The sequence below is a fragment of the Anser brachyrhynchus genome (genome assembly GCF_964034855.1).
Source record: "Anser brachyrhynchus genome assembly, chromosome: 1".
Taxonomy (NCBI): Eukaryota; Metazoa; Chordata; class Aves; order Anseriformes; family Anatidae; genus Anser; species Anser brachyrhynchus.
Genome location: NC_137694.1, coordinates 145,653,657 through 145,674,799, shown reverse-complemented (window position 1 = coordinate 145,674,799; position 21,143 = coordinate 145,653,657). Strand labels below are relative to the sequence as shown.

General features: G+C 41.0%; 1 protein-coding gene across 3 annotated transcripts in view; it reads right to left on the bottom strand.

Annotated features, from left to right (window-relative positions):
• The window catches only part of NCK2 (NCK adaptor protein 2), an 85,158-nt gene that overhangs the window by 27,276 nt on the left and 36,739 nt on the right, over positions 1 to 21,143 (bottom strand). For 2 of the 3 annotated variants that reach the window (XM_080602286.1, XM_080602287.1), the window contains one exon: positions 2,773 to 3,014. In XM_080602286.1, the coding sequence (XP_080458412.1) occupies positions 2,773 to 2,998 (226 nt within the window). In that variant the 5' untranslated portion in view covers positions 2,999 to 3,014. Of the gene's footprint in view, positions 1 to 2,772; positions 3,015 to 16,948; positions 19,215 to 21,143 lie in introns of those variants that run through there. The other variant, XM_080602288.1, reaches the window with a different exon arrangement.

The following is a 21,143-nucleotide window of genomic DNA, read 5'->3' as shown; positions in this document are numbered from 1 at the left end:
ACTGGTAATTGCTGTGGATAACCGTACGACTGGCAAATAGTTACAGGCAAATGCATGAGGTGGATGCCCCATCCCTGGAGGTGTTCAAGGCCAGGCTGGATGGGGCTTTGGGCAACCTGGTCTGGTGGGAGGTGTCCCTGCCCATGGCACGGGGCTGGAACTGGGTGGTCTGCAAGGTCCCTTCCAACACAAACCATTCTATGGGTCTGTGCTATACTGGACAATGCACTACATCACTTGTGTGGTAACAGTGCTTTCACACAAACTGTGTTTAAATACAAAGAAATGCTATAAATTAAGGATGAGGTCAGGAGAAGCAGATCTCCAGGGCACAACCACTTGCTGGAGCGCAAGGACTGACACCCATGACCACCATTCCCATCCGTGCTGGGTCAGTCGGTTTTTAAATGTGAATTTTCTTGTGATCTTAGGAGAGGCGCTAGACATATTCCTCTAAGGAGAACCTGAGAATTTGTTTCCTTGGACTCAGCAAAACTTCCCAAAACTGCTTCACTAGATCAAACATTAGTCTTCAATTAAAAAAAAAGAAAAGAAAAGCACAGAAAAGCACATTCTTGCTGCTCACTCTGAACAAAGGATCCTCTAAGGAAGGACATGCCCTCTTCTCGTTCTGAATGGGAAATTAGTCCTTAAGCCTTGCCTGTCTTGCTGTACAGTAAGATTTACTGGTGGACTTCAGCTCAGGAAAGGTAAAAAGAAAATTGTACAGATGTGTCTGGCACACAGCACAGATTTAAGTTTCGTTATGCTAAGCAGTTCACTTTACTAAAACCATAAAGAAAGAAAACTCAAGCATCTGCATTTCTGTGTGTGAGGGGATGTCACGTTTAACTTGAGCCAACTTGTGGGCTACGTATGGCTAAGGCAGTTTCTCACCATCACAGGATGTAGCACGAGAGCTGTTTTGCACTCCCTACGCTTAGCAGGTACACGTGGTCACTCCAAAAGAAAAACCCTGGCCTCTGCTGTTATGTTTTTTTCGGCCTCTACTGAATAAACTTAACACACAGATAAAATTACAAGCACAGGAGAATCGGTAGATTGCAGCTGCGGTCCTTCAGAACTTAGAAGGCTGTGCAGCTACACTCAGAGGGCTGAGGGTTAAAGACGTGACACGAGGGAAGGTTCGGACACGAAACCACCAAGGCTCTTCTCGCACCATTTTGCTGGTCACCGCCGTAACGCAACAAAGCACCCTGCAGCATGCACCTCTCTTAGGGTCAAAGGGGTAAACGTGACCACGTGCTAGGACACTTCTGCGCTCCTTCACAGAAAAGAGAAGGAACCGAGGAACACATTGCTCTTGGATATAAATAAAAAATGTGTTCATTTTCATCAGGTAAATGCTCTCCACATTTTACTCTAACACTTGATGCGTTATCACAACAGAAATGCAACTGGTACATAAAATAACTTCAGACAATATATATACACATACGTACACACACACATTTTAAATAAGTTAAGTCCATGTAAAGGAGCTTAAAATCAAAACTGGGATTTGCATTTCAACTAGTTAACTTATGTTGGAGCTTATTCTTCACACAAATCTTCGGAGAGTCATAATCACATTTTCTGGCATTTTAATGAACACATCACAAGAAAAAACTGCAGAACGGTCTATTGTTTTAAATATTACCACCGTACATTTGGTGATAGCCTCATTTGCCTGCCACCCATTCTGCTGTCCTCGATTTCCATATGCTTCACGGCAGCTCAGCAATGGAGGACATGATAATGACAAAGTGACCAAGAAATCTAAGCTGTTGGATAACAACACTAGCACTTGACACCCAAAGTAAACCTGCATGAGCTATTGCCATGTTACTTTTAAGTGAACCTTTTCATTTCCTAAGAAGTCTAATCCAACCACTATTTTTCTATTAATGAGCTGATATTTTCTACAGAAAAATGCAGCAGAATGAGTTTTCCCTACATAAGAGTTTGCAAAACACAGGCAGAAATCCAAACACATGCAAAAACATTTCCAAAACACCTCCAGGTACACTGTTTTATTTATTACATCCTTAAACACCACCAGCAGGATTTTTAGCCTCTATATGTAAAACAACCACTTATCACTACGTTTAACTGTCACCAGCCCTATGCAAAGCCCTTTATTTTTCAGTCACAAAATCATTGCAAAATCAAAGATCAAACTCATTTCACCTGACTTTCAAATACATTTCTTCTAAATACACTCAATGTTTTTGAAAGGTATGTTATAATATAAGATGATACACTGTCATGAAAAAAATAAATGCAAATACAAAACGCAGTACATATTAACAACTTGTAAGCAGAATGATTGTCATCTCAGACCACAGAAGCAGAACCCCTTGACACTGTGCACGGCCACACTACATAACCCCATTCGTGAAGTGACTTGGCTTTGCTATGACAGCTATGCTGAACAACCCATCTATACCCTTTTATTTCTGAGAAGACTTGGCATGAGAGGAGAGGACTCCACAGTTTGTATCTCAGTGAAAACACTGATCTTCAGCCACTGAAAATATATAACCTCTGACAAACTGGAACAGAAGTAAAATACCATTCTCCTGGATGTGATGTGAGAAAACCAGTTAGAGACCACACCATTCTCCCCACCCCCACTCTCTCCTTCCTTTCCCCCCTCAGTCATCCAACATTTCACCTAAGGAAAGAAGGATGTTAAAAATATTTATATGCACATTGCCAATCTGAAGCTCAGCAAGCCAACTAAAATTCCAAAAAAATAAAAGGACTTACCCAATGTGTCTTTTAGATTTTTAACCAGAGAACCTTTCTTCAAGCTGTTTTTTCGCTCCACATAATTTGATGGCACATATCCCGTTTTGTTGGCCGCGTTTCTTACCCTCCACCATGTCTTCGAATCATCTAATAGCCAAAGACGTTCATTTTTCTTGATGTCAAGTTCTTGGTCCTGCTGTGCAGTGTAATCCCACTTTGCAATAACAATAACTTCTTCTGTCATCTTTCATGGAGTCCTTCTGCAACAAAATAATGGAACATGTTCATCAATAAATTACATCATGCAACTCTTGCTCAAATTTTTCAAGCTCTTCTGAAATAGGCAAGAAAAGGGAAGGGAAAACAAGAAAGCCATACAGAGAAAAAAATCTCAGAAGCTTTAAAAATAAGGAAAGTCCCGATGACCTTTCTTGCTTTTTCTGCCACTGAAATATGACAACACCCTGATAATGAAGTCTAGTCATAAGATCTTCGCTGTATATGAAATATTATTCAGATACATATTAACACAGTGTAAGTTATAATCCCCATTCAGTTTTTGCTATATGCATTATAAAACTATCCCAAACCCAGCATTCGAAGTTCTGATTTGAGAAAAAAATATAGCAGTACTCCAAAAATGTATATCCTTCCATCCTAGTTTTCATACTTAATATATAAATCCTATACTCACAGTCAAACAGACATATTACTTAGATTTTTTCTGCATTTAAAGTTATCCGTCTTTAAGTAGGAAGCTAAAAATACTTCAGTATTCAATACATTGGGTAATGTATTTTAGTGGGGAAATCTCTAACACCAATAGGGTACTGTTTTAGTAAGCCTTTGTCCAAATCATCTTGTAAAGGCAGCACACAAGTGCCATTTTAGGAGAAGCCTTTGCTTCTGCTTTGCTGCCAAGATGAGCACCCACTGCATTTTCCTGGGACCTGCTGCCATTTCTTCCCTACCCTAAACTTCTCCAGAGTGCCAGAGAAGACTGAACAAATAGTCTTTTTTGACTTATCTGTAGCAAGAACTATCTTTTCAGAAGCTATTTGTCATCCGCAAGCCTCCACAGTTTCCTATGCATCAGGTAATTGCCAGGAACAGAGCAGCTCCGTGACAATCAGCGAGCACAACAGCGAGCAAGGAAGAGAGGAGTCCCAGGCCAGTACCGCCGACATTCCAGCATATTGTAATGCCAACCAGAACAGGGTTACTTTTATCCCATAAATTAGGATCACAGAATCATCATGATTGGAAAAGACCTTAGGGACCACCAAGTCCAACCATCAACCTGACCTGCTGAGCCCCATCACTGAGCCGTGTACCCTAACGCCACGTCCCCACATCTCTCAAGTACCTCCAGGGATGGGGACTCCACCGTCTCTTCAGGCAGCCCATTCCCACGCTTGACCACCCTCTCCATGAAGAAATTCTACCTGATATCCCATTTAAACCTCTCCCGGTGCAACTTGAGGCTGTTTCCCCACGTCCTATCACTTGTCCCCTGAGAAAAGAGACTGACACCATCCTCGCTGCAGCCTCCTTTCAGGTAGCTGCAGAGAGCATTGAAGTCTCCTCTCAGCCTCCTCTTCTCCACTAAACAGTCCCAATTCCTTCAACCACTCCTTGTTAAATCTTTTTTTTTTTTTTTTTTTTTTTTAGAAAATCTTTGAAAAACTTCTGAGAAGTTGCTTCAAGTTTTCTGATTGCTGGATTTTTGTTTGTTTGCTTTTGGGGGTGGAGGAGGAGGTCAGGAAAGAGATGGGAGATGAGAATTTATTTGAAAATCAGTGTAGCAGACTACTTTTTTTAAAAGGGAAAGCTGTACATTTGCAATAAATAACAGTTTAGTAGAAGCAGATTCCAGACTACTTCGAATTATTCATCTCCAAGGATCTTTTTAGCATGATTTGACTTTGTTGCCTAATCCTTACCAGTCCACTAACCTAGGGTAAACATGGACACTTTAATAGTCTACTTGACAGAGAACTCAAAATCCATAACCTCATTCAGAAATTGTTCTGTTCAGCACGTAAGTTACACCACTTCTGTTCAGAAGTGATACTGCATTCTATTCTGCAATTTGTAAGTACACACATACACTTCCTCCCTTTCCAAACAAAAAACGCAGAGGAACATACAGCAGCTAAAAACACAATTTGAGTATGGGTCTACGCAGCTGACAGCCCCAAAATTAATTCAAAAAGTTGTGATGTTCTGAACAGTAAAGAAGAAACAGAAGTCTTTCCGTTCAAAATGACTGTGGTGTACGCATACAGAATTGTGATATTTACAAGAAAAATCATTATACCCTTAAAAAAATCCCCCCCTAAAACAGTAACGCTGTCTGACACTGACAAAGACATAGGAGAGCCTGAGCTCTGGAACGCCGTCTCCCATAAAGCACCCTGGTTTCTGACTCGCATGCAGTGGGCAGATAGCCTCCGGATCGATGCGCTGATGTAGCCATGGGGAGACTGCAATCAAGCGTGTGCTGGATGCCGCTGCCGTCAATACAAACTCTCTCTCCAAACTAGATCGATTCATTTTATCTCGGCAATTGTAAAATGGTCAATTCGCACTATTCCTGGGGATATGGAGAACGTGAAGAAAGCGAGCACTAACAGTGCAGCTGGCTGATGGTGCTCCCACACAGGTTCTGCTTCTAAAATGGTTATTTTCACAACACAGGCAGGTTGAAGTTATCTATTCGTATTACAATCTGTTAATTAAAAATAACACATTAGGCATAACATTGCACTAATGAGCAATGGAAAACTCTTAAACTCCTCCCATTCCTCTAAAGCTAAAAAAAATCCTTGAGTTGTCCGCTGCTGTAAGAGTCATTGAGCTTTCCCCAGAGTGTTGGGCAAGGACAGAAGAGAAGCGCAAGAAAAAACATGTGTCAGGGCTGATGAGGTCAACTATAGGGTCCTTGGAAACTCCCTCAGGACAGGAGCCCTAAGCTGCCTGATTTCCACAGCTCCAGCTTGGCGTTACACAGGACTGCCACTCTGAATGAGAACTGCCATCACATCACAAGCAGACTCCTCGCACCTGTAGAAATGTAGGAAAGCCAAGTTTCTCAGGTGGCATGCTCATACACAGCCCAACTCAGTAAAGCAAGCTGGGTTTTGCTTCATGTTAATGGCACAAGCATCTCTACGCAACAGCAGACAGGAATTACTCCTTTTTTATAAAGGGTCAAAATGCATCGTACATCTGCAGTTAAACATTTGTCCACTTAAAGCTGTCTGCATACATGTGGAGGGGTTTACTTTGTGGTTTTTTTCTTTTTTCTTTTAAATGTGAGGGATCAGTATTAAAGTTCTTAAAGTTACTTTCTTGGGGTTGCTTCATTCGACTTGCTCCATCGAGGACAATCCAGTTCTTCCTGTGACATTTGCAGAGCTAAGATTTCCTTGTACGTGAATAAGGACACATTTGTTCTCCAGGAGGGGGGCTGCAGAACTAATGGTTTTGAAATGTTTCTGCTGCACAGCAATGTGCCAAACAAAGGATTAGAAGCAACGACATAACTAGATCTGGGGGAAAATGTAAGGAACAAAAAACAATGCAATCTTCCAAAGCATTTGAGTGTACCATATAAATTTGACATGCACTCAGAAGGCAAAAATTCTTCAGTATATTGCTTTTAGACTGCACAATCAAAACCAGTTCCCGCAGACTCTAATGTTAACATGACTCTTTCATATCAAGAAAGCCCATTACTGCTAGGAGCATGCTAGCTTCTGGCACGTTCCTCTGCAAAAAGCTCACAAGTCCTAACGCTGAATTACCAAACCTCCTCCTCACATCAGATATGACAGCATCTCGCACTTCAGAAAGCACCAATAAAAAGCTTTGAAATACCTATGCAAGCAACTCCGAGTTCATCAAATGCGACATAGCCACTTCTCACTACAAAGGATTGTTTTGCTTTAAAAAGCGTGTGTGTGGCCTTGGGTTTTTAGCTTACTGCATCCACAACCCAGACCTTCAAAAGGCGATCTCTGTATTAGCTACAGGACGTAACACTTCCAACCCCTCTTCTGCCTCCACTGCTAGCAGGGCTGGTAAGCTACTTGGTTTTACCACCGCTGTATTTGCCAAAATGTTGGAACCGATCAGTTGGAAACCACCAGTTCTGTGCTTTCACTGAATATTCATGGACTATAAAAGCTAAAGCCAAGCTTGTTTAGCAGACAAGGGCTTTTGGAGATGGCATCCAGCTCTAACAACAAAAACGAGTGGTAAACGGCAAGGCTTCCAACTGGACGGGAGCACATCCCTTACTGGCCAGGCCTAAGCACTGAAACACAAGAGCAACCAGGCAAGCTTTGGTTATATCCCCAACACAGCTGTGAGAGTCCAAAAAATAAAAACTATCTCTTTCCCAGAAAACGAGGCTGTTTAAACCCGATTTCTCTAGAAAATACACCATGTTTCTTTCTGGAGATTATAGCCAGAAGTTAAAAACGAAGCATGGAGAAAGTGAAAAGAATGACTGCAAAGCTTTGCAGGAGAAAACTCTGACCAGTGGGTACTGCATTGAAATGACAAGTGGTTTTCTTAAGGGGACCTCAAGCAACTCCACTATAATGGCAATTCCATTAATGCTATCAATGCTACCATCGAAATTCCAAGTTATCTTTCCACGAGCTTCTGTGTCTATGGCTCCTAAGGTAGCAGCTAACTCGAGAGGTAACATCTGCACCGTGCTTCACCCAAGCAGCCACTAGCAGATAAAACCAAAGATAAAATACCTCAACAGCGAACTCCGGCACAATGTTGTGCGATACTAAAAGAGCTGCAGTCTTTGAACTGAAGACAGAACTTACTGAAGTATAAATGTCACGGAAAATGTCTTTGGGTACAAGAAAATTATTTTAAAAAAAAAATTATTTAGCTAGAAGTAAAAGAGCAGCTTTTGGCAGCTACAGAAAAATACACGCCTTGGGGAAGGAAGACAAGCAAAAGTGAGATGGAAAAAAAACTGAGTTATTGAGAATGGATTTCTAATTCATGCATAAAAACAACAGCTACCAGAATTTCCACTCTGTTCCTAAATGTGGGTGGTTCTGAATCGGTTTCCAGAAAAAGTGCAACAACGCTAGGAATACCTGCGTGTAAGCATTGGATCGAGCTCAGCTGTTTCAAACAGCTTTGTCTCTTCTCTCCAGCTGATGGCTTGGTTAGGAGACAAAGTCCTCCTTCAGTGGCAGCTGCACTACTCCAGAAGCCCACATGCAAATGTTGTAACACAAATACATCCCTGGGGGAGAGAGTGAGGCTGGAAACTCTGCTAGGCTAGGATGGCAGTGAACAAAATCCCAGCCAAGTTAAAGTCAGTTTTAAATAGACTGTACTTAAGTCTGCTCAAACAGGTGAGGGACGTTAGCTAACCCTATGGCAGAACAAGGCGAACATCTGATACTGCTGCTCCTGCACGGACTTTATCAGAGGAAAACCTGGAAAAGAGGAGACATCCAATAACTATCAGTTGTTCAAGAATTTAACAGTGTTGAGGGAGAAAAAAAAAAGAACCATCCCCTTACAGTCTTTGGAACCAATGCTCTTAGCACTGAACCATGGAAGCAACGCTATTTGTGGGAACTTCAGCATAGAGGAACTTAATTTGCTCCCTCCCACAAACTTGTAAAACTGCTAGTGATTTGTCATATGAAATAAATTACTTGGTCAGTTGATAGCATCATCAATATAAAACTTCCTAAAGTTGTTACACAGATCTCACTCTCTACAGAGCTCCCCAGGCCAGGATTCTTTGTTTTCCTCTCCAGACAGGGATAATGGGTTTCTTCCACAAAGATAAATAGAGACGGGTCCACTCCGGTATGTCATTCGAACAGGCACCTTCTGCTTGAGCCTGACACAGGCACAGAGTGCCACCAGCTGAGTGCCTGGACCCAACGGGCAGCAAAACATCACCTTCTCTTGCCTCCAGGAGGAAGGCTGGGGGCCGTGCAGGGACACACAGGGTTAGTGAGGACAGCACGCGCAGGGGGCACGGCTGAGCTTTGAAGGCACCCTGAGAAAAGAAGCGGTTGCTCTCCCCCTGTGCACGATTCAGTTTGCAAAAAGGAACATGACTGAAAAATGACTGACAGTAATGCCTGAAATGTAATCCCTCAGCAAGGGAACAAGCAAAAATTCTATTAATAGGTGGTGACAATGCATATAACAGACTGTTCTGGAATTGGATGTGCTCCTAAGAAAAGAGAGGCATTATGCTTAACTGGTACAGAGGCTCTTAGGTGACGCTGATGTACATAAGACAATCACTATACAATATTAAGTCAATTCTCTTGGGTCTCTGCAGAATGAAAAGATAACTAATGAAACAGCAGAGTTTTCCCTAAGACCTGAGGGCTGAACAACCTCCCCTTCTCCCAACCTGAAACTTTGAAACTGGGTTTTGAACCTGCACCCTGTGGTACCGAAGGCCCAGCCACCCGCTGTCCCCTCATTTCCTCTTTCACAGGCCACAGCAAATGAGCAATGCTTGGTCCTCCAAGGCAACACAGCTGTGGAAAATAAACATTCAAAACACTTCTTCCAACAGGGACTCTTTCGCAGTAAGTGGATGGGCCTGCTGCATTCAGTAATTAATAAAATAACTTTTATTGTATCACTTCATCTGAAATATACTTTATTACACTGAAGCCTTCCTATTTATGAAGATGCAATCTATTCGAGCCTGCCTACTGCTTCAGGAGGTTTGAAGCTTCATCTTCACTTAAAGTTGTTTTATTTGTTGCATGTGTGTTTTTTTGTTTGTTTGTTTTATATGTGCACCTGGATGGATAAACCAGCCATTCCATGCAGAAGGGGTTCAATAAAGTGCTGTTCTACATTGAGAATTAAGTTTCACTCAGATCTTTAGGATCAGGAAAGCACCAAAGACCAAATTCAGAAGGAATTAAAAAGAACAGAAAAGCACATTCAAATGAAAACTTGTGAAAAAGAATACACTTTTTGGACATCCTGTTAGCTATTTCCAGTAGTGTAGCATTTCTGATGTTTAAAGTATGTATGTTTGGGGAAAACCAGGAAAATACCATCTCCTTCATGCAAAAGCCAAAGTTAACATAAAACAAGCACAATGTTAGATATCTAACGATTGCTACAAGATAGTCTCAAAATGCAGAAGCTTAAAAAGAGTAAACAAGCCGACCCAAATTACAGCAAATAGCAGCCCTTTGTTGAAACTGGTAAAACCCTTTGGATGCTTTGTCACGACAGCTCTTCGCTGGAGCTCAGAGAAGTGGAGGTGGATCACATAAATGCCACCTTTTCTAGCTGCTTCCGCAGCTTAACACTTTAATACTGTATATAATGTGTGTCAGCCAACCTCAGGAGACATTATTTCTTTGGAAAGAGGTCACTGCAACAAAAATTATAACAAGGATACTTCCCCCACTTCCTTCTCTAAAGAAGGTTTCAACTAAATAGCAACCAAACATTCACCATCTGGCTATGCAGTTTTGAGGTGTCAAACAGATACCTGAGCAGAAAAATCTGCAACAGGGTAGAAGAGAAAGCACGATGGAGACTCACAGTCGATGCTTTGTTGGACTTGAGCTCAGCAACCCTCAATCTCAAGCTTTAAATTCAAGAACTGTGACTGGCCATCGAAATACAAGCTCATAACTGGAAATTTAACACCAATGGATGCATTGTTTTTACCAAAGGGAGAGTTAAGAAAAAGCTGAAATTGAACAAAGACCTCTCTTCATACTTTTAATTTAGTGACCGAGGAACAGCAGAATTTGAATGCTTAAAGATCTATACGCATACTGAAAGCATCACAGTGTAACTACAGATACCAATACCTGTTGCAAATATATATATACACATAAATAACCTCATACATATCTCACACACATACCAATATGTACACATCTCACTGGAAACCAGTGAAACAGTTCCTAGAATACTATCTGAACATATAAAATATGCAGACAAACAAAAAACAAATCAGAAATTTAAGGAGGCTTCAGACTGGGGATGGAGGAAAGTGATAAATACTAGCACAGAACCCATGGTTGAGTATAAAAACATACCTGGACTGCCTAAAGTTGCTGACTTTTAAAGCAAATGTGACAATTAGTTCGGGGATATTTCAATGCTAAGTCTTATTAGGATGCACTGACTATTGAGCTAAAAATGATAGCTAAGTAAGTGCAAGTGATTATCATTAAATTTAATTTGATGTGCATTTGATGGCCAAACAGTCACAAACCATAGAAGCTGAAGTTGACACTTTAAGGAGGAGGTCGGTTTCCAAGAGCTGAAAACAATGATGAATGGAAACTGTAAAGAATAAATGTGAACAAAGATGTAAATACGTTGATTAACTCTGAAGGAAGAATGTTTTATTACATTTTCTAAACTACTCTCACAATTTTGCATTTATGAAAGAACTATTATATGGTCAAAAGGACAGCCTATTTTTTAAAAACATGAGCTCAAAAGCCCTGAAGATTTTCTGTGTCCCCTCCCCCATGCTACTTTTTTTTATAAAAGAAAAGTCTGACAGCAACAAGCACAAACGTTTCTGGAAATGCAAACTGAAGTATCAAAACAAGTACAGTCCATCTAACTAAGAACTGTAAAACATTATTAAAATGTGTCTGGCATAAATTAAACATTAGCAATAGAATTCACATAAAATTAGAATATTAAGTTTCTTAAACATGTTTTAAGAAAAATTAAACATGATTTAGGAAAAAAGTGTTCAATATGTATTTCTACGCTATGGGATTATCCTACAGTGACAACTATTTTCTGTTCTGTCATTAAATAGGGTAGTAAAAATAGTAAGAATAATTAAACACTTAATCCTCAAACGCACCCTAAGATAGCAGAACTGCCCACAAAGCTTTTACAGTTTCAGTATCAACTCTGAAGAAAATTTGGAGCTATGAAGAAGTTCCAGAGAATTAAATCTGTGCCGCTAATTTGAAAGCATAAATTGAATGTCTTTGGTAACACTGCCAAGTAGTCAGCTTAAGTCTAACTCCAGAAAAATAAAGAAGAGACAAAGGATCCCCCCAAAAAACACAGTATCAACACATTACGGATGTGCACTTAGTACTTATTAAAAGGGCTTTCAGGAAGACAGGCATAACGATATAAACTTTTTAATATATATATATATATTAAAAAATTATGTATGTATATATATTTCATTTCAACTGCTGATTTAGGTCTATGCATCTACCTAAGTCCACATCCACGAGCTGACTGGCAGATCCAAGGAATAACTTCCCAGGAAGGCTCAGCAGAAAACGCGAGTGCTTCTAGAAGGCCCTGAGCCACTTGCTCTCGGGTACAATAGTACAATAGTACTTAGCTTTGAGTCACCTGGAGAACAAAAAGAATAACTGCAGATAAATACTTGAGGGAGGGCGATACAACCTGGTGGACTGGTTAATTACGTTTGAGATTTTTTTGGCCTATTCACTGCAATGATCGATTTCTGGTCGGCTCTAAAGATTATGGAAGTGCTTTTTTTTAATATGCCAGCTCTTACTAAAACATAATTGGGCTGTGCATCTTCAAAAAAGTGAAGGATCAGTCTTAATCAACCAGCAATTTGAAACTAAGCTAGCTAAGTAACATTATTGTGATGCTATCAAAACCCCTGCCCACACACATCTCGAACCCTCTTCCTCTTTTTGCCATCTATTGTTTAATGGCACAGTGCTGTGAGGTTTTGTTTTTTGTTTCTTCAAACGGATGCCTCTGACAGCTTTTAACCAGCGCTTGCTCCTCTCTGCCCTACCGTGTATCTGGTGTCCCCATCTCTAATACGCTGCAGCTACACCACGGTGCCTTGCATCTTGGGTTACAAAACAACTGCAAACAGGAAACCTCAAGACTGGTTTGGTGGTAACGAATTTCTGCCTAGCTCCAATACAGCACAAAAGTTAAGCTTGTTTTCTGCCTTAAGAGTGGTTTAGAAGCCTTTTAAAAAGCTGCATAAAGGCGTAAAGAAGAATACAAACGAAACACACCCAGAAAAATCTTCCTTCCTGCCAAGGAGCCAGTGCGGCCTTTTACCACTCGACAACACGAAGCCTCACTTCATACACGTTCATGTAACAACATGCTGCAAAGGGGAGTTTGAGAGAAGCCTCGCAGCCAATGTTTTCGTGAAGCCTGCCCCATGAACCAGTCCGTCCAGAGGAAGTGAGCAGGGACAGACCAAAATGCTCGTTCAACACGTGAACTCCCCGTTTAGGAAAGAGCAGCACGAACCGCAGAGCGCGCGCCCCCTGCGTGAGGCCTGCGGCCCTAAGGACGGCTGCCTCGGGGGGACTGGGCCCTGTGGGGCCGGATCCAGCCCCCCAGCTCTCACCCCTGGGAGCAGGGAATAAATTCGTACCATTTATTTGAAAAAGCAGCAGGTTAAAGCATTCTTTCTCTACCTGAAAGTAGAGAGAGAAAACCCTGGACAGTTACCAGACAGGCCGCAACCAAGAACACAAACCTGAGGTCCAGCCTCCTATTAATTCACGCAGCGATGCCCTAGTTGTATGGGGCATTCACTCTGCTTCACATTGTAACCTCCATACCATCTTCCCGATTTCAGATTTATCTTTTTTTCCAATTAGTGATACCACGATGACCCAAAATTTCCTGGTCCAGGACACTTCAAGATACAAACACATAACAAATATGACACTCTAAAACACATAACGCTAAATACTACCTTTCCTGTTTATGTGATAAGCACCAAGATGTTCTGGGAAGGCTAAGTTCTAAAAATCTTCTGATGTCTTACCTGAAAAGGATATTTCTATAGCCCTTCTGGAACAGCATGCCTATTGTGAGGTAGGCAGTGTTCATTTTTAGCTTCTGACAGATGATTTAAATTTCAAATTTCAAAAGACAAAAGCTGGTATTCTACAGGAACAAGCTGGTATTACATTAACACACGTTCAGCAATACTAGTTCCGAGCTTTGTAACTTACCTATGCTTAAAACAAAATAAGAATAATAGAAGTTACGGAGAAAGCACTCCCACAGGTCTTGGCTAAGCTAGAACAGAAGATGGTCACCCATGCATAGGACAAAGGGTTTATAATAAAAAGTAATCTCAAGTCTTTCCCTACAGGTGGGATTACTATTAAGCCATCACCCAAGGACAACCTTCAGGAATTTAAAACCAACCAATCCACCACCACCAAAAAAAAAAAAAAAAAAAAAAGGAAAAACAACCACCATATTTCAGCTTGGTGGTTTTGTCTCTCTTTTTCCTTTAGAAATTCATCTTTACTTGCATTTTTATTCTATTAGTTAATCTTTCGTAACAAATATTAACAACATTACTAGCAATCTTCTCGAGACCAGGCAGAAAATGCTAAGACAGAGTATTTTTGGAGTTAGATGACTTTAAAAGGGCTTCAGCCAACCCAGATGGCATTTTTGGAAGTAGGTATTTCTCCGTACCTTAAAGACCACACAAAATTGCATCTCTTCCTGTCCCTCTTATTATATACACGTACCAGAGAACACAATGAGCATCAGTTTAGTTAGCTCTGGTCTCAGTCTGCTGCAAGAAATAAATTTAAAGTAAAAAAAAACAACAACGTCTGACACTAAAGCACCTCCGACCGCAGATAGCCAGCTCGCATCACCTCTTACCCATCGCTTCCTCTGCCCCCAGCCCCCTGTGCTCTCCCCACCTGCCTTCAAAGCCTGGCCCTGTGCCTCGGGCTGGGGGCTTTCTCCTCCGCCCCCCCAGAGCCCTGTGCAGCTGCAGCTACTGCAGCTGAGCTGCTCTGCTGTGACTTCCTCCACGACCAGGCGAGGAGCTGCTTCTCGCTTTGTTCTGAATGCACTGCCATCACAAGCAATGCTTTTCTGCACTCTGGATAGCGGTGGTGCAACCCCACACCGTGCAGAGAGGAGGTCTTCAGGCTCTTCAGCTGCACGCAGCACGAGGGAGATGTGAAGGAGAGATCTTATTTGGCTGCAGAGTAAACCAACCAGAACCCCAACCTCTGCCTTACTCTTAGGTAAATACGGCAACAGCAACAGAAAAGAGCAGCAGCTTACCTTTTACTGAATTCTTTTAAAAGCGCTTCTAGAAAAGCCACTCGGTGCAGTTGAGCTGGTTATTAGCTAAAGGAAACTTTTTTGGGGGTAGGGGGTGGACAACAAGACCTCGCTTCTGCTCTATAAACAGCAGCAGTGATGAATGGCCCGAACTCAGAATTACTTTATGGCTATTTCTGAAAGTCAGAGATACGGACAACCTTAATGTTTGCTGGTGTTTAGACCGTTAGCTCCCCCGTTCCTCCCAGCAGACAAGACTGAAGTCTACTTGCACATTCGAAAATAGCCAAAAACCAAAAGCAAGATAGAAAAGAGGGGAATATCCTGGAAGAATACAACACCCACAAAGTGTCTAGATGAGACAACATGAGAAATCACTTCCCAAACAAACTTCTCCCCAGTCCCTTACAAAAGCGGGGTGTGGGAAGCCAAACACACAACGTCGTAGAAAAACAGACGCTGGTTTTAAAGTCAACATTTAGGTAGTATTACCTACACGACAGACTGACGAAACACGCTCTGTGGAATAACAAATTAAGCTTGCTGCCGCTCATGCACTGATGGTCTCACTTTCACACCAACCATCAATAAGGCTTCCCTCTCACCTTGAAATTTCAAGTCAGCCACTTAGGACACGGCGAAGGTTATGAAATTTTATAAAGGACGCATGCTTTAATTTCTTGAAGGACTCAGAAGGAAGTGTTTGAATGATTTGCTTCCGCTGTTTCTTCTCTTCCCTTAGCTCAAACATTCAATGATCTGTATGAATTATATTTCATTAGAAGGGCTAGTACATTTACGCACTGTATGAACAAAGAACAGTCCTCAAATGTAAGAAGTTTAACCTTGATCCTACACAGAAGGACACAGCTCAGAATCACTGTAGATTGCTACGTTTTGCAGCTAATCCCTTGAAACACTGCTACCTACTTTTCCAGGGATTTCACTTTAAACTGTCTATAAAATGCTGAAAATAAAATTGAACTGCTGACCTTCTGTTCCCCAATAGAAAAATCATATATTCTAACTAGGAAGAGGAAGAGATGTTTTTTTTCAGTTCAAAAGAGCATTTATTCCCACCAATAAAAGCTGTTTAAGCATAAAAAGAGGACATTTTTAATTTCTAGGCAATGCTCCCTTTACAGTTTTAAGCAATTTATCCACCACTTTACAAAAACCCTCATTCAATCTACCATATTTTGAAAAATATGTATATTAAAACAATTTTTAACTTTCTATTTCACAGAGAACTAAGCACTTTAAAGTCCCTGTCCAGTCTCTGTTCCTGTGAACTTTCCAGTTTGCTGCTCTTTCAAATACTGAACAAATCCTTACACTTGTGGTTTTATTTATTTATTTTACCAAATTGCCTGGAACAGAATTTTTATCCGATACAGAAAGGTGTGTGTGGTGGTGGGGAAGACAAATGACAAATGCTTCTTTAGTGAACTCTCACAGCAGAATTCTGTGCAGAATCTCACCAGAGCTCATGGTTACCCTAACACCTATTGCCCAAATCTAGAACAGAGTTTCTTAGGCAGAAAGCTACTTTCCAGAAGCAAGGTCTTTGACTGCTACAGGTTAAAATAATCGCTAGATATAAGATATCATCATTCTTCATTCTGTGCTTATGTGTGTAACCAAAGAGGCAGCTGGAAAGGTGCTGTATTAGATTTCATTAAAAGACAGCTAATGCCATTAAATTTATTCCTGTGTAAATTTGTGTGTTGTTCTGAAGAAAATCAACCCAAGACAGTTACTCAGAAACCCATCTTTTTAATTTCCTGATAAAAGATGTACACAGAGAAGGCATGATTTAAATGAAGAGACCTTCTTGCATCTTGTGTGAGATGTAACTGCATGCTACAACATCACAAGTCACTTGCCGGTCAAATCAATGACCGCTGTGCTAATGCTGCACAACCCAAAAAGCATACGCAGTGGTGAAAAACGCTTGCCTGAGTCTCCCCCTAAAGCTATCTGCCCCCCTTTGAGCTAATAACTTTGCAGAGTCAAAACTCTTACTACTCCCAAAAGACAAATGCAGGTGAAATTCTAGTCATCCCCCTTTTCCCAATAAAAGAGGCTTCAAACTAACCTGTCCTGTAGATCTTAAATTCATTTAAATTTGAAGTCAAGACTGAGCTCTTGGTCTGGAACGTTAGCAGCATTCATGTATTTTAAGAAAATTATTTCTTACATATCTTCCTCCAGTTCGAATGAGTTCCTCTTCCAGAAGAAACAGCACTTGTGAATGCTCTGCCACATGACTACAGCAGGAAGCCTCTGTTAATTCCTCAAAGGGGAGGGCTACAAGGCAGCACCAAAAAGCAACACCATTCACAGAACAGGGACGTTATTCAAGCATTTCTGTAGAACGTGCTCCAGAGAACTCAGATTACTGTGAGCAAGCTAAGGAGTGCACTTGATACTGAACTCTTACCTCTCGGTTCAAGGGTCAGCTGCTCTAACACCGCTTACACAGATAACCTAGAAAGACACTGCACTGCTGTTAGCCCTAACGTGATTCTCCACTGCTCCAGAAGGTGAGCTTCTGAAAGCAAACTTTCACCAGGCAGAGACTCGAGTATCTGACTTGTTCCATACAAACAGTTAACCAAAAATAAGTCATTACAAGAACCTACATTTCTATCAATGAAATATATAACCAATAGAGACCGACACTGCCTGGCAGTGCTGGACTCTTTTTCTCCTTTATTCCTACTCTCAACGCCCATGATTGAACAAAATTGAGTCTTCCCAAACTCCTCTAAATATCCTCCTACTCTTTCATCTTCTGCCAGAAATTTCTCCTCAGCTCACTTTTCTGGATAAAATCCGCCTGCAAAAAGGAAACCAGTTCAAAATTAAACATTTGGCTTTGGTTGCTACATTGCACTCCCTTTCATTTAGAAATGTTAGGTACCCTTACATGGATGGGATGTTCTATACTTGTGCTCTCACCACCCATTTTCATCCTTCCTCCCACCAGATAACAATAAAAGGCATCAACAAATGTGAAAGGGAAACAGTAGTAGCCAAATTTCCAAACATGAGAGAGACTGTGAAGATTAGTATCTGTGCTAGAAACAAAGTTAAATAGAAGAAAAACAAGTTCAGAATCACACAGCTCTGAAAACTGGAAGTTTAACTACAGGCTTACTCCTTCTAGATGAATACAAATAAAAATTTATATTGCTACTGCATTTCTATAAAAGTGACTATGCCATCATTGTTTCACATATAAATTTAGTTGGGAGCCACATAAAGAATTGAGTGCTCAACAGCTTCTTGTAGTACTTTAGTATTGCTTGCACTAAAAATTCAAGAGTAAAACACCACAACTCTGTTGTAAAGAATATTACAACAGAAGTAGACCATTTCTTTGTTATCTGTATCTTTGACTTCGCGAAGAAGCCAGTGGTGTTATCAAATCTGTCTCAGGCCTCAATGACTAACTTTTCATAAGAATTCATACACAAATACTGGAGTTACGGAGAAGCATCTGAAAGGAGTGGAAAGCAACAACCCCTTGGCTCACCAAAAAACAGTATGCTAAGTATATGAAGAATATTCCTCTAAGCATATAAAAATTCACAAATCATCTTCTTACGGTGATGAAGAGAAAGGTGGGTGGGGAGAAGATAAAAGCACCCCTTGCCCCCCTCGACATCAGGGAGAACTTAGGGACACGTACGAAAACACCTCCTTTCCTGGATCACAGAGCCTGTGAATGTTTAAGTGACTAATACCAAGCATTTTTAGTTTATTTGCTCTTGTTTTTGAGGTCCTTGTTGAAAATTAAGCTCTGAGGAACAGTTCTTGGACTGAGGTGTTAATTGACACCACATTCTTACTCCTCCTGTGTGTAATACATTTAGGTTCAAAAATTCTCAACCCTGAAACCAGGTTTTAGTTCCACAAACGTAAGCAGTCCTGTGCATTGCATCAAACACTTCCTTCAGTGTTTCTTCTTTTATTTTTAAGGATTCAAGAGAACTAGTCAGGTTACTGACTTAGGAAGCAGAGATGCCCAGCCACCACTTACAGCCTAGGATCTGACCCAGGGCTTGCTTTGTGCTATCGCTTTCCTCAGCTTCTCCTAAACCACGGCCAGGGAGGAGGCTGCAGCAGCCTACTGATAGGTCTGCTGCCACCTTTTTTTCCTAAGAATCGCAGCAGCTGTTCCTCACACAATTAAGACATAAACCCAGCACACATAGGGGACCAAAGCCCACCACCACCACCTTTTTAGCCACATGATGATGGTAGTACACGGCTCTCAAGATTTCTGTAAGTTTCACAACGTACGTTGTAGCAGCTGTGCTCCCAAAGAGTGCCTGATGCGCAAGTCAGCATTTGAGAATGCAAGTTTCCGTCATTCCACTGATGGAAACTTTCCACTTCCAAAGAGCACAACTGTCAAAATCTCGTTTACAAGGTAGTTTTCAAAATCAGTTTTATAAACATTTATATATATATATATATATATATACATACACACACACGTATAAATAAGAGGTCTATTGTTCTAGTGAAAACTTTTAAGTGAAACTAAGGATGTCACACCCTTTGATTTTGAGATAAATGCTTTACCTCATGAAATACCTCAATCTTTCATTATAAAGCCGTACTCTCTCCGGAAACAACGGAACAGACCTTTCCAGATCCTATACAAATCCAGGGCTGGCAGAAAATGCCGTTCAGTAATCTTCAGGAAGAACTAAGAACGAAAACCAATACTTAATCTGACTGTTTAATCTTGAGAGACAAATTCATTAATCAAACGTAAAAAGACGTCTAAGCCTCATCTCAACAGCATTTTTGGAAGGGTACATGGTAACTTGAGAACCAGTACAAGACAACCTAACTTATCAGGGAATGTTCTAGACACCAATGGACAAAGAATCGATGATTCTGGTGCAAGACAGAGAACTCACCACCAGCCTCTTAGGAAAATCCAGATCCCCAATAACCAGCTGCTTCAGGTAAAGGATCTCTCTGACGTTGCCTCCTGCAGCCGACTTGCACCAGGGGTAAAGCTCAACTTGCACATAGGAATGTGTTGGTTAAGATGTCAGCATTTCCCAGTAACAAACCAACAAAAAAAAGTCTCAGGCTATGGGTAAGTTTTCTAGGTTAGTGGGAACAAGAGGTCAGATGGAAAAAGAAATGCTAAGAAGAAATGCAAGGACTCAGACCAGCAAGGAAAAAACAGTGCAAACAGCCAAGACAGTTGCAGGGTAGCAGGGGGCCTGCTGGAAGGATTGAGCATGCAGACATTGCATGCTCCAAAAGCATTCAAAAGAAAGGAAGGGAAACAAAAAAAAAGGTGGAAGAACAGGTAGACATGTTGCACAGAGGCTCTATTGTGGGGAACAACTAAGAGCAGCTGACATGGGAAACAGCCTCCAAATTAAGGAGGGATAGGATGAGAGCTGCAGGGGATCCCTGAAACAAAAGGTCATGCAGAGAGAGCACAAAGGGAAGGGTGTAGAACCCAAGAGACTGCAAGGAGCCTACAATGTCTTAAAACGAGGCTCAAAAACTTAAAACCAGGGACAGAAAAATATAATTTAAAAGGTTTATATCTGCATGCATGGTATTCTGTGTTTCTTACTACTACTGGCTTAAAAAATACACAACAGGACAAGCTCATTTTCTCAGTCCCCTCTGCTTAGCACAATCCCAGCTTTGTTACTGCAGTGCAAACAGTAATTGTAATCCAAGATTAATTAACCGAGTTATTAGCAACAGAATTCCACAGCAAATATATCGCGGCAATTTTTGAACATTTTGCTTTGTGACGTCTACCAATTTTAGCAGTTACCAAGAATTCTTCAACACACAAAAGATCATCCACCAGATACGAAATAAGATGAACCGCATATACAGTTTCTTCCCATTCATTAAAAGTATGTACAAAGTAAACTTGTTTTTTAATATCATAATACATTTAATAATAACATATTTAATATAAAATTCAAGTGATATGTATTTGGATATGGAACATGTTAAGAGCACTACTGAAAACATGCACAGGTGTAGTTTTAGCTGCATTTTTATTATGTCTTTTTTCTTTTTGAATACAAACAATGAATCATTTAAAGTTCCCTCAAAACCTCCCAAACAGAAGAACCGTCTTCCAGCAATTACCGAATGGAGAAACAATTCTTCAGCTGATTTGATAACAAGGACCGATGCCAATGCTGGCCTGTGTTCCCAGCTCTGTGAAGCCCCAGATCCAAACCCCCCGAAGCGCAGAGCCCTGAAACACACATGGCATCCCTCAG